We start from the raw sequence: 14,460 nt of genomic DNA, 5'->3' as shown, positions 1-14,460 counted from the left end.
GATTTTTAAAGTGTTACATAAACAGGACAGGTTGCTTTATCATATAAAGCAACCATAAACACATGAAAAGACCTAGGTTTACAATTTATGATTAAAACTCTACTATCTACACAATACACATAGACATAAAATGTAAAAACTTAAATATCTTAGAAACTGTAGCCAATCAGTTGTCATATTTGAATTCAGCACATCAAAATACATAATAAATAGCACTTTTTATCTCTGAAGCAGACGACTTCTCAAAAATTGTAGACCAGTGTAATAGTCTAGTTTCCTGTTGGCTGTAATACTTTGGTCTAATTTTGGTTGTTAGTTTTAGTGTGTGGGTGCTGGGTGGTGTTGGTGTCCTGTGATGTTAAGAGGTCAGACTAGATGATCTGGTGGTTCCTTCTGGCTTTAAACTCTGACTTTTTTGTTATTTTTCAGAATGGCATTTATACATGATAAAAGAGGATGACATAATCTGAGCTTCAATTTAAAATACCTATATCTCTATGGAAGTATGGGGTTAAGATCCTGACAGAGACAGCTCAGTCCATCATTCTTCCAAGGCCATTAATTTAAGTATTCTGCTGTCTGCTTTCATATGACACTTAAAAAAAATGGGGTGGAATTGGGAGGATCCTTTCTGCTGGTTTTTTTTTTTTTGGAGGTGAAAGATATTGTGGTTCCTTTATCAAGGTTTTAGTCGGATTAATTTGGCCAGAATATCCCTCCCTCATTATAGCACTGTGATGATGCATGCTGTGTGCTGGCTTGCTGCTACCCTCCACTCTAGAAATAGCTGCATCTCATGTCTGTGTGTGTAGTTAGGTCCAGTCCTAAGCTCCAAAAGGAATGAAACTGCATCCCTAAGCTAGACTACATTCTTTCTTCAGTAATATTAACAGAATTGTTCATTAAACTCTAGTCAGTATTATTTATGCAACCCCCATGAAGGTAATTGGGGTTGCATAGGTACCACAGAGGGCCTAATATGGGATGCAGAACCTTTAGTGAGGGTGCTTGAAAAGGGGATAATCCATCTTAAGTCTTAGAACCCAGGTTGAATTTGCAGCTAGAACAAAATTTATAAACTGAGTATTTAGATCTGGAAGTCATGTTAAACAAAACATACAATAAAAAATGGCATTGTTTGGATCTATCACCTCAAACCATTAGCTCTGTGGAATAATGGTCAAAACTGGATTGAACTGGTTACCACATGATTGCTTCTCCCCCAAGATAATTTGCAGTTTGATGACCACTTTTGGTTTAAAAAAAAAAAAGTTTTTAAGTCAGATTAGCTGACTCTAAGAAAATGTGTGTACGTTGTTACTGTGGATGGATGAGGTTACTGTCTGTCACTGGAATGGTGAGGTACAATTGTGGCCTAGAATATTTTTTTTTTTTTTACTCAGCAACTTAAATTGCTGTTTCTATGACTTCTAGAGTTTCTTAGAGTTCTGTAGCTTCCAGAAAAGTGGTATGCAAGCATTGTTATGTTTTATTGTTTAGAAAAAAACGATCTGTGGCAAATACAAAACTTGGCACTGTGAAGACTGATGTTTCAAATGACAGAGACCAGTTGTGTGCTACATGTAACTGAATTTTTTTATACACTACATTCTATCCATCTGCTACGTTCTGGGAATCGGCAGGCTACTAAAACTTCCAAGAGTCAGTTTTGACATATTTCCAAGTATAGCATTCTTGTATGTGTAATGATTTCCCTTCTTCCTCTTAAGAACAGAGAGGAAGACAAAGGGACCACGTGACATTGAGGAAACCTGGTTCGTTGTACTACTGAAGAAGTTGGAAATTGATCTACGTTACAACCTTCATTTGCAGAATCATATACTGTGCAATTTACAGGATTACAAAGATAGTTAAATATATCTCTGACAGTGTTCGCTTTCAATATTTTGAAGGCTGTTAAAGGAGATTAAGATGATCATGCTATCAGCAGTAAATTGTATTTATTTTTAACTTGGAAATTCTCCATCATTATGCATTTGTTGTTAGCCATAATTTCCTCTAATGTGAGTGAATTATCTTTTTCTACAGTATATAACTATAATGTTGTTCCAAATTGAAATAGCTGCATTAATTTCAAACAAGAATTGAGTAAAATATTAAAATGGTATGCTTAATTCTTTCTGAAATGTACAGTGTACTCAACTCTCAGCATTAGAGTATATTAAAATTTTAATTTTCAGAGGGCAATACTAGTAATTATAATTGTTCTTACCTGCCCGGATCATTTTTTAAGATTCAGATTAGTCATCCTTTTTATAGAGGTTTTTAGTACTTGTGTTGAAATTTTATTTTTGCTAGATACAGAAATCAGTCAGCACTTTAAAGAACAAGGTTATTTAGGTAATACAGAATAGTGGGAAAGTACTGAAAACCTCACCCCAATTTTTAGCAACTTTTAAAAAGGCAAACAGCTTACTGTGTTTTAATGAGGAAGATACATAAGTAATAATACTGTTATTCTGTTAGGTACTTTTTAGATCCTACTTGTACTTTTACACTTACACACAGATCATCATGTCAGATTCCCTGGGTCTGCAAAGATTTAAGCACGGGAATAGTCATAGATTCATAGAGTTTTTAAGGCCTCATCTAGTCTGATGTGCTGTATATCAGACTATTAAATTTCACCCAGTTACTCCTGTATGTGCTCAATAATTTGTTTTTGACTAAACCATATGTTCCAAAAAGACATCATCTTGATTTGAAGATATCAAAAGGTGGGGAATCCCATAGTAGTTTGTTTTAGTGGTTATCGCTGTCACTGTTTTTTTTTTTTTAAAAGGCCTGATTTCTAATTGAAATTTGTTTGGCTTCAGTTTACTGCCATTGATTCTTGTCATGCATTCATCCACTTGATTAAAGAGCCCTTTAGAACTTGGTACTTTCTCCCTGGTACTTATGGACTGTAATTGAGTCACCTCTCATTCTTCTTTTGATAAATTAAACAGATTTAAGTCTCTCAGGGAAAGTCTATACTACAGCGCTACATCGGCACAGCTGTAGTGCGTGTGGTGAAGATGCATAATTACTCCACCTCTGCGAGAGGCGGAAGCTATATCAGCGAGAGATGCTCTCCCGCCTACATAACACTGGTGTGAACAGTACTTAGGGCAATGTAACTTGTGTTGCTCAAGGGGTGTCTTTTTCACATATATTTTCTTTGAATGGGCCCAAGTTACCAAATGATTCACATCACGCTGTATGACTGACATCATTATTTAACAATCCACCAGTCTTTGTCATCTGCAAACTTTATCAACAGTGATATTATATTTACTTTCAGATCATTGATGAAAATGTTGAATAGGATTGGGCTTAGTATTGATCCCTGTAGAACCCCACTAGAAACACTTCATTTGATGATGATTCCCCATGGACATTTTTTGAGATCTGTCAAATGGCTAGTTTTTAATCTATTTCACATGTGCTCTGTCAGTACTCTAGAGTACTGATTTTATTTTAATCAGAATGTTTTGTGTGGTGCTAAATCAAAAATGTATGCGTATTATATCTATGCAGTTACCGTTATCAGCTACCTTTGTAATTTCATCGAAGAATGAAATCAGGTTTGTTTGCAATGTCGATGGGCATTAATTGTATTTCTAACCTTCAATTCTTTATCAATTGAACCCCATATCAGATATTCCATTATTTTGCTCAGAATTGATGTCAGGCTAACTGGCTTATTATAATCTGGGTCATCATGCTTACCTTTTTTAATATTGGCACGTTACACGAAGATTTCCCCATTACACCAAGATTTATTAAAAATATCAGTGGGCCAGAAATTTCCTCGGACAGTTCTTTTTAGGACTCTTGGGTGCAAATTATCCAGTCCTACTGATTTTTAAATGATTATCCCTAGTAAATGAAGTGTAACATCCTCCTCAGTTAATGAACTGAAAACTACTTCATCATCCTCATATAATATGAATTCATCATTGCATCTATTGACTTCAGTATGCTCTGAGTACCCCTTGACTTTAGTAGGGCTACTCATTTGCTTACGTCATTGTGGTATCACAGTTTTTTGCCTTGGGGGAGGGGAGGGGAACAGGTCTAAAGAATCTAAACTAAACAAAATCTTTCTTGTTCAAAAAGCGGCCTCAAGACGACCTAATAAAAGTCCCCAAATTATGCAAGAGATTAATCACTATTAATTATAGACTTCTAAGAGGTTGAAAAATTAAATGTCATAATCTGAAAGTTAAGAAAGTTTGAGTAAATGGAAATTTTAAGCAGAACGCTTTCACACAAAGGATAATATATTAAAATTGTGTAGATGATTGTGAAGCCAAGATTAGAGTTCAACTTTCAAATGAATTAGAGTATTCTTAAAAAGCAGAAAGTGGAGTTAAGATGAACCAAAATAAAAAGGCTGAGCTGTTGGGCTTGATGGTCCATCAAACAAACAAACAAAAACAACTATGTTTCTAAATTTCTCATATTCCTAATATAGAATGTGGTGTTTTGTTAAGGGTGCAGATCAGTTTTTTACTATTTCTAATTATTTATTTATGTGCTGTCAGTGTGCTTGACATTGTCTGACAGTGTCACAGTCTCTGTCCCATGGTCCAGTTCAGTTTTGTTTACTAATGTGCATTTCTCTTTTTGGTGGAATATGAAAAAATATGCTGCTTTATATATTATAGCACAGTTCTCCGCTACTATTAGTTTAGATATTTGTCATTGAATATCAGATATACTGTGTTGATACATACATCATTTTTCCTGTTTCCCAAACTTCCTCTCCAAAAGCCATCTTTTTCTTTTGTAATATTGAACAACCAAAACTAGTTGAAAACTAAACCGCAGAATTGTTCATTGACCTTTATCTATCTTCTCTTTTTAAATAGGTTTTCGAAAAATAAGTCTAGATGATCTCCGAAAGGCATATATCGTGAAAGATGTGCAGCAGTATATTCTTCATCGTTTAGATCAAGAAGAAGCACTGAGACAACATCTCACAAAAGAAACTGCAGAAATGCTAAACCAGCTTCACATCAAAAGCAGTGGTTGCTTTTTATATCTAGAACGTGTCCTAGATGGAGTTGTGGAAAATTTTATCATGCTAAGAGAGATCCGTGACATTCCTGGAACACTAAATGGCCTATATCTCTGGCTTTGTCAGAGGCTTTTTGTAAGAAAACAGTTTGCAAAGGTCCAGCCCATTCTGAATGTAATTCTTGCAGCTTGTAGGCCATTGACTACAACAGAATTGTATCATGCAGTGTGGACCAAAAACATGACATTGACTGTGGAAGACTTTCAACGCAAACTAGATGTTCTGTCAAAAGTTCTTGTTGATGGGCTAGGAAATACTAAAATTTTGTTTCATTACAGTTTTGCAGAATGGCTGCTGGATGTAAAGCACTGTACACAGAAATATTTATGTAATGCAGCAGAGGGACACAGAATGTTAGCAATGAGTTACACTTGTCGAGCAAAGGATTTGACACCATTAGAGGCCCAAGAATTTGCATTGCATCTAATTAATTCAAATTTGCAGTTAGAGACTTCTGAGTTGGCTTTGTGGATGATATGGAATGGCACACCAGTCAAAGACTCTTTGTCCACTTTAATTCCCAAAGAGCAGGAAGTACTACAGCTGCTAGTAAAAGCTGGTGCTCATGTCAACAGTGAAGATGACCGTACATCTTGCATTGTACGACAAGCTCTGGAAAGGGAAGATTCCATTCGGACCCTGTTAGATAATGGAGCATCAGTAAATCAGTGTGATTCAAATGGGAGAACATTGTTAGCTAATGCTGCATATAGTGGCAATCTTGATGTTGTTAACTTACTTGTTTCTAGAGGAGCAGATTTAGAAATAGAAGATACTCATGGGCAGACAGCACTTACTTTAGCTGCTCGACAAGGACATACCAAGGTTGTCAATTGTTTGATTGGATGTGGGGCTAATGTAAATCACACTGATCATGATGGCTGGACAGCACTACGATCTGCAGCTTGGGGTGGACACACCGAGGTGGTTTCTGCACTCCTTTACGCTGGAGTCAAAGTGGATTGTGCAGATGCTGACAGTCGAACAGCCTTGAGAGCAGCGGCATGGGGAGGACACGAAGATATAGTGCTGAATCTGCTACAACATGGAGCTGAAGTCAACAAAGCTGATAATGAAGGTAGAACGGCTTTGATTGCAGCAGCATACATGGGACATAAAGAGATTGTGGAGCACCTCCTTGACCATGGTGCAGAGGTAAATCATGAGGATGTGGATGGAAGGACTGCTCTGTCTGTTGCTGCACTTTGTGTACCTGCTAGTAAGGGGCATGCTTCAGTGGTTAGCCTTTTAATTGACCGTGGTGCTGAAGTAGATCATTGTGACAAAGATGGTATGACTCCACTGTTGGTAGCTGCCTACGAAGGGCATGTAGATGTTGTTGACTTACTTCTAGAAGGAGGAGCTGATGTGGATCACACTGACAATAATGGCCGTACACCCCTTCTGGCAGCAGCCTCTATGGGCCATGCTTCAGTTGTAAATACTCTTTTATTTTGGGGTGCTGCTGTGGACAGCATTGATAGTGAAGGGCGAACAGTTCTTAGTATAGCCTCTGCCCAAGGTAACGTTGAAGTAGTACGGACTCTGCTGGACAGAGGCCTAGATGAAAATCATAGAGATGATGCAGGATGGACACCTTTGCACATGGCAGCTTTTGAAGGTCACAGGTTGATATGTGAAGCACTTATAGAACAAGGTGCTAGAACAAATGAAATTGATAATGATGGACGTATACCTTTCATACTGGCTGCACAAGAAGGTCACTATGATTGTGTACAGATATTACTGGAAAATAAATCTAATATTGATCAGAGAGGCTATGATGGGAGAAATTCTCTCCGAGTTGCTGCTTTAGAAGGTCATAGAGATATAGTTGAACTACTTTTCAGCCACGGAGCAGATGTAAACTACAAAGATGCTGACGGCCGACCAACACTTTACATCTTGGCATTAGAAAACCAGCTTACAATGGCCGAGTATTTTTTAGAAAATGGTGCAAATGTAGAAGCAAGCGATGCAGAAGGAAGGACAGCACTCCATGTTTCCTGCTGGCAGGGCCATTTGGAGATGGTGCAGGTACTGATAACATACCATGCTGATGTGAATGCTGCAGACAATGAGAAGCGATCTGCTTTGCAATCTGCTGCTTGGCAAGGCCATGTGAAAGTAGTTCGGCTTTTGATTGAGCATGGAGCCTTAGTTGACCACACCTGTAATCAAGGTGCTACTGCACTCTGCATTGCAGCACAAGAAGGACACATTGATGTTGTGCAGATATTACTGGAGCATGGTGCTGATCCGAATCATGCAGATCAATTTGGACGTACTGCTATGCGTGTTGCAGCAAAAAATGGACATTCTCAGATTATTAAATTACTGGAAAAATATGGTGCATCTAGTCTAAATGGCTGCACTCCATCACCAGTCCACACAATGGAGCAAAAACCCTTGCAGTCAGTCTCTTCAAAAATGCAGTCATTAACAATAAAATCAAATAGTTCCGGGAGCACTGGTGGAGGAGATATGCAGCCTACTATACGTGGTTTGTCTAATGGGCCTGCTCATGCTTTTAGTTCTCCCTCAGAATCTCCAGATTCTACAGTGGACCGCCAGAAGTCGTCCTTATCAAATAATTCGCTGAAAAGTTCCAAAAACTCTTCTCTGCGTACTACGTCATCTACAGCAACTGCCCAGACAGTGCCTATAGATAGTTTTCATAGTATGTCATTTACAGAACAAATACAGCAGCATTCACTGCCTCGTAGCAGAAGCAGGCAGTCAATTGTTTCTCCTTCTTCCACAACTCATTCCTTAAGTCAGAATCATAATTCACCTAGTAGTGAATTTGAATGGAGCCAAGTAAAACCTAGTTTGAAATCAACTAAAGCAAACAAAGGGGGAAAAACAGAAAACTCCAGCAAATCTGGATCTGCCGGGAAAAAAATCAAGCCGAGCAGCTCCTCTCAACCAAAAGTTTTAGAATATGAAATGACTCAGTTTGATAAACGAGTACCTGTTGCCAAATCTGGAACCAGTGTGCCACTTAAATCAACACCAGCAGAGCCACAGTGCAAAATTTTGGTCCCTCCATCTCAGCAAGAAGTTGGTCGACCTCAGCAACAATTCCTAATTCACCAACAGAGTGGGGAACAGAAGAAGCGAAATGGAATAATGACAAACCCAAATTATCACCTTCAAAGCAATCAGGTTTTTCTTGGTAGGGTTTCTGTCCCGCGAACAGGACAGGAGAGAGGACTTCAGGAAGTTTTGGAAGGCTATCCTCCTGCAGAGACAGAACTAAGCCTTAAGCAAGCCTTAAAACTTCAGCTTGAGGGAACTGACCCAAGTTTCAACTACAAGAAGGAAACACCACTGTAATAGGTAAACCGCTTACCATAATCACATAGGGCTTTTCTGCATGGTGCATTAGTGTGCACCAGCTGGGGTGTAAGTTCTAGTGCACACCATTGTGTTGCACGGGCCACGTAGACCCTGCTGGCGCACACTAAAAATTCCTTAGTGCATGTTGACATTGTCCCAAATAGTATTATGTCACTGCACACTGGGGAGCTTTTAATGCACACCAGTAGGGTCCACATGGACAGCGTACGACACACTGGTATTCACTAGAACTTGCATCTTAGCTGGTACACAGTAATGCACCATGTAGACAACCTATAGACAAAATATGTGCATTTTAAATAAATAGAATATAACTAGTGTAATTTTTTTAAACATAAATTTTTAATCAAAATTGTGAAGTGTCAAATCGGATTTCTACATTATAAAATGTTTTTCAAAGCATCAGAATCAAACAATTGGATGATCAATACAGTTTCTTGTAAATGATATAAAGCTAAAGGCAAGGTGTTGCTCCAGTACTTTTAATAAGTAGCTGAAGAAGTAGCATGTTTCATACATACTTAATTCACTGCATTATTTTCAACTGAAAGGCTAACATTAAAATACCTTGCTATATTTTCAGTGCTACGCTGAAATTCATTTGTTTACATATAAACTATTCAAGAAACTGTAAAATATATGTTCAAGTTACAAGAATAAGTACTCTACAACTTTAAATTGAAATATTTAATGTGGCCTATCTCCTGCAGTGAGAGAAGTACAGAACAATGCTCTTTTAAAGGAGATGGGATTCTAAATGGCCTTCATGCATCTCATTGTAGGATTGGATTATGGGAACAGTTTTCTGAGTGTGGGAATTGTGTATTCATACAAAGGTTCTTAAGTATAATCTAAGACTCCAGATGAAATTAATTTTAGTTTCTCACTCTCTACATAATACATTTTCAAGCAGAAATTCTGCAGCTTTTAATAGTTTTTTTTCCTACAGAAATTATCCAGGAGTTAGTTAAATAGTTAATTCACTCTCCTCCAACCTTTATACCCGCAACATCCTGATGAAGTTTGAGTTTTTGTTAAGGTATTGTGACTTTATTAATAATGATCCCAATAAACATTTGAGTTTCAGAGGAGCAGCATCTTTCTGAAATGCAAAAGCTTCATATACATTGCTTATTTCCCATATTTCTTTTCTTTGTTTACATTAACATTAGAATGCTGACAGACCAGATTTCTTTCTTCCTTAGAACAAAAATGTTCTTGTTAGCTGGCTTAGTCTTGCAGCAGGTCAACAAGGATGTTTTTTGTGAAAGTTGCTTATTAGTTTTGTGTCAATCACCTGATGGTGAGACATTCATACATCTTATTCTAGCAAAAAAAAGAAGAGGGTTTTTATCCCAGGCTACCTTGGAACGTAGAAGTCATTTTCACTGACATCTATGTCCCCTCCTGCTATTCCTAGGCTACAAGTTTAGTTCCTGAGGTTTATTGTAAAGGGAAGAAAGCCAAAGTATTCTACAAAATCCTAAGCTGCTTCCCCAAATGTTTGATACAACTTTAATGCTAACCAGTTAAAACAACTTGATGGCTCAGACAAAGGCCATTCAGAGCTTGCCTCTATATAAAACTTTAGTATTACTATCTTCAGTAAACTATCTTCAATTATATAGCAACTATAGCTGCCACCTTGTTTCCAGTAGATGTCTTGGGGTAAAATTTTCAAAAGCACCTACGTTATTTAGGATCTTAAATCTTATTAGAAGTCAACAGGACTTAGACTCCAAAATGTGCTAGTCATTTTTGAAAATGGGACTTAGGTTCCTACAGCACTTTTGTGTTTTTGAAAATTTTACCCCTGTTCCATATAATATTTTATAAGGTTAAAATGCTGCATAATCAGTCTCTTTATTTCATAACTCTTCTATAATGTGAGCACCCCAAACACTGTTTTTAAACAATAATTAAGTGAAATGAAATTCAAATAACATCATGGAACTGTGAAAGCTATGTCAAGGAGTCCACCAGAATAAAACTGTGCAGGAGCGTAGATACAATCATTCAATTTGCTAACTCTTTAGAATTGTCTGACTTAAATGGATTTAAAATATAAGGAAAGTTTGTGGAAATAACCTCATAATTTTATAACTATATGTTGACTTTGTTCATTAGCTCTTTTTCAGTTTAACACCTGCCCACCTGCATAGTGTTAAAGTGAAATATGACCAAAGAGTAGCTTTTGCATTCTTTTTAATCCTTTTTACAACTATGTTTTAAATGGTAAAGTTGCATATCATTTGTTGTGGTGACAGCTGAATGGTGCAGCCTCAAAAGTATCTTTTACTTTGATGTCTTCTCTATTTCTTTGCCACATCCCAATTAAAAAAAAATTCTACTAACCAACAAACCAGAGATCGAATACTTCTTGAAGTTCATCTCAGTGCCTGCCCCAAAAAATATTTCACAGATTAATCTTGATTATTTTGAGTGAATTACCTATGGAACATCATGTTAGAAAATATTATTTCATCATATAGAAACTCATTGCCAATCTAATCTCCAAGGATTTCCAGGAATGGAACTCCAGCTCTCACCACTTGTTGCCTTTTTTTGGCAATATTTTCAAAAGTTTTATTGGAGCCATATGAGTGCCTGGATGGATAGTGAATGCAATTGTGAACTTTTTGTTTTTAAAGAAAATCTTTATTTCGAGATTCCTATTTCTAAATATCTTTAGTTAGAAATTGTGTGTAGTAGTCTTTCTGTATATACTGTATGTATATGGAATATTCCCAAATTTAACTTCTTAATTTTCACTTTTAGGCCAATTCCATGATGCTATGAACAGAAGAGTTTCTGCCTGGAATGGTTTAATCAGCTGCCTGGGATGAAAGCATATAATGCTTGGTAGTCCACCTAGAAAACTAAGAATGTGATTACTGCAGTACAATTACCTTAATTACTGTAATGTGCCTAAATTTTAAGGCTGCCTTCTCAGTGTAACTCTCTGCGCTTCAGAAGTTTATTTTGTGTACTTTGTACATAATACACAGAATAAGCACTTTTTTCTTAATTGCAGAATAATATATGCTCTGTTTCCCTGACAACACCTGAAAAATTGTAAGAGCAAAGATTTTTGATATCCTGTCCCAGAAGGCTTGATAAATGTGCATGTGCCACAATGAACTATTTATGGGAGGACAGTGCTTTTTGTATTTATTTCTTTTTCCTGGGACAAAAGAAACTAAACATACAGTTTATACCATATTTGCATTGCTGTAATGTGTGGTCATTTTCCTGTGTATTTCAAAAGTTCTCTCAAGAAAAACAAATCTGGTAACAGTATTTGATGAACTTGCAGTAGTTTTACTGACAGAACATACAAGTACTCTGTTCAATGGTAGAGATGCAAGATTATAACCATACACCACACCTCTGGGATTTTTTTGTAATAAAATCTAATTTCTATAATTACAGCTTGATATCTGGATGTACAGACTGGCTACCACTGAAAACGATAGGAGCTATGCATGTGCATCCACGGGCAAAACTTAGCCCATACTAAATAGTCTAGTATGATTTAAAAAAAGCTGGATTAATTTCAATATTAGGTGCTTAAATAGAATGTGCTAAAATTTAAGGCCTGATTCTGCTTTCACTTAGCCTCCATAAGAACTCAGGAATAACTCCATTAAAATAAGTGAATTTGTACCTGTGTAATATTTGTGCAAGCAAAAACAGGTCCATTATATGTAACAGTGTCCACTATGAAATTTTCTCCATTTACACAGGATGAACATGCACAACTCTAACTCTATCACTCATGAGTCATAAAACTGATTAACACCTGAAACTGTAAAGTATATTGCACCATTCACTATTACATAGTCTGACTCTAGATAATAAAAGTTAATATTTTCTACATAAGTATTTCCTCTAAAAACTTGAATTCAGCTTTTCTCATATTGTGAGTCTGTGCATTCCCTGAATAGTATGATCCAAAGTTATGATGATCTGTTTATAAATTTAGATAAATGGCCCTTGGATGCATATACAATGTATATTCTGGGACACTGAAGATCTTGGTAGCTTACTACTATGATGAATAGTCATCAGAACATAATTCAATTTGATTTTTTTTAATTAATGCACCTCCTTATTCACTCATATTATCAAATGTAAAAAGAAAATCTTTCATAGGCATATATGATGTGTAGTAAAATGTAATGTTAGAAGTTTACACCATAGCAATATTGATAATTCTGAAGTGAATGTTTCAAGTATTTAATTTCTTGTCCCTGTGGGATATTTATAAAATAAACACAATGGAACTCTTGCAGAATAGCCTTAAGAATGTTAATGGTTCAGTAAAAAGAGAGTACCAGAAAGTTTCAGCAAACTTCTTATGAACCTTAAGTGTAGTGCATTTGCAATACTGTGCAAGAACATAACTTCCTCTTTTTTTTTTTTTTTTATTGGGTGTATGTTTTGTTCTGTAGAAAGATATCCCTGAAGGCTTACATTTTCTACTACTAGTTTGTCGTTGGGATTATATTTATTTAATTTTATTGTTTTGTTTTGTTACAAAGTGCACATTGGGTCAGAGGGCCCATTTCACAATGGGCTACAGTTTCCAGACAGCTTCAAGTTTTTGTATGAATAATATTTACATTTGAAACAGTTGGTGGGTAAACCTCCCATATAAATCAACTGAAAGAAGACCTGTTGAAAAGTTATTTTCTGAATCAAAATAACAGTTCCTGCAGCTTTTCAGTATTGCTTTGGAATAGAGCATGAACTACTCTGTTAAAATATCCGCTTTGATGAGGGTGTGTGAGACATTCTGCATTGCTTTTGTGTGTGATTTTAATATTACACCTTATGTGGTCTGTATCATGGTAAGAAAGTAAAACTAATATCCCCCAAATGTTAGCAATTCAATTTGGACTTTTAAAATGTTGGGTGATGTCCTGCTATCTGTACAATCACACAGAAGTCAGTGGGGTTGCACACTTGTAACTCAGAGCAGAATTTAAGTCAAATCTTTCTCTGTTCCCAATCTTGTTATTCATAAGCCACTATGCGACTAGTCCTATCTCCTCCTTCTCCTCCTCCTCCTCACATTTCACATAGTCTCTCCAACAACCATCTCCAGAAGTGATCACAAATTCATGATGGGAAAGCTAGAGAAAGGACTGTCTTGTGAACATTAACATCAATACCATATACTTGTGGAGAAAGCCTTCAAAAGAGAAAAGTATTGAAATTTGTCAGACCTAAAAAGGTATTGAGGTACATGATGCCCTTTTGTCCTCCTTGTGATCACTATTGAAAGTATTACCATTGATTTAAAAATAAAAGTCTGTTTCCCTCATTATTCTGCTATGCAAATGTGTGTTATGCTTAATATCCTCCATCTGGTCTGTTCAGTTAACTTGGTTTGCAGATAGACTGTGTTTTGGGGGGTTTTTTTGTTCGTTTGTTTTTCCTGGATTGGGTTGTATATAGCCTATAATGTACATTGAATGAATTTCACATTGTAAAATTTTTATTTTATTCCTTGTATTATATTAAGCGAAAAACCCTATGTATATGAAAGTGCATAATAAATATATTTGCTTTTCAGCAGCTATCTGTTATATTTTACAACCTGCTTTCTTGGGACATTTCAGGAAAAGGTTCTTAAAAATTAGGAAAACTTGACTAGCATTTGTTAAGCGTCTAATAAAACCTAATGGAAATTAGAATATGATTTAGAAAGGTCGTAAGCATTTTAGGCCAGCATTTTCAAAACTGGATGCCTGAAGTTAGCTCCTAAGTCCATATTTAGACACCTGTTTGTGTCCTGATATTTCAAAAATGCTGAGTTCTCAGCAGCTTCCACTGACTTCAGATTTAGTATTTCACATTCTTACAAGGCGTTGAAACCAGCAGGAATAAAAAACAGTTATTAGTCTGTTCTGTAACTTGTCCTTTGAGATGTTGCCCATGTCCATTTTTGTTCAGGTGTGCGCATGCCCAGCGCACTAGAGTCAGAGATATTTTTTCCTAAGTGG

General features: G+C 36.4%; 1 protein-coding gene across 7 annotated transcripts in view; it reads left to right on the top strand.

Annotated features, from left to right (window-relative positions):
• The window catches only part of ANKRD50 (ankyrin repeat domain 50), a 53,982-nt gene extending 40,359 nt beyond the window's left edge, over window positions 1-13,623 (top strand). For all 7 annotated transcript variants that reach the window (XM_034770644.1, XM_034770645.1, XM_034770649.1 and 4 more), the window contains 2 exons: window positions 4,878-8,428; window positions 11,228-13,623. In XM_034770644.1, coding sequence (XP_034626535.1) covers window positions 4,878-8,425 — 3,548 coding nt within the window. In that variant the 3' untranslated portion in view covers window positions 8,426-8,428; window positions 11,228-13,623. The remainder of the gene's footprint in view (window positions 1-4,877; window positions 8,429-11,227) is intronic.
• Window positions 13,624-14,460: the final 837 nt, after the last annotated feature.

This window comes from Trachemys scripta, chromosome 5 (genome assembly GCF_013100865.1).
Source record: "Trachemys scripta elegans isolate TJP31775 chromosome 5, CAS_Tse_1.0, whole genome shotgun sequence".
Taxonomy (NCBI): Eukaryota; Metazoa; Chordata; order Testudines; family Emydidae; genus Trachemys; species Trachemys scripta.
This window is presented reverse-complemented; position numbering and strand designations above follow the sequence as displayed.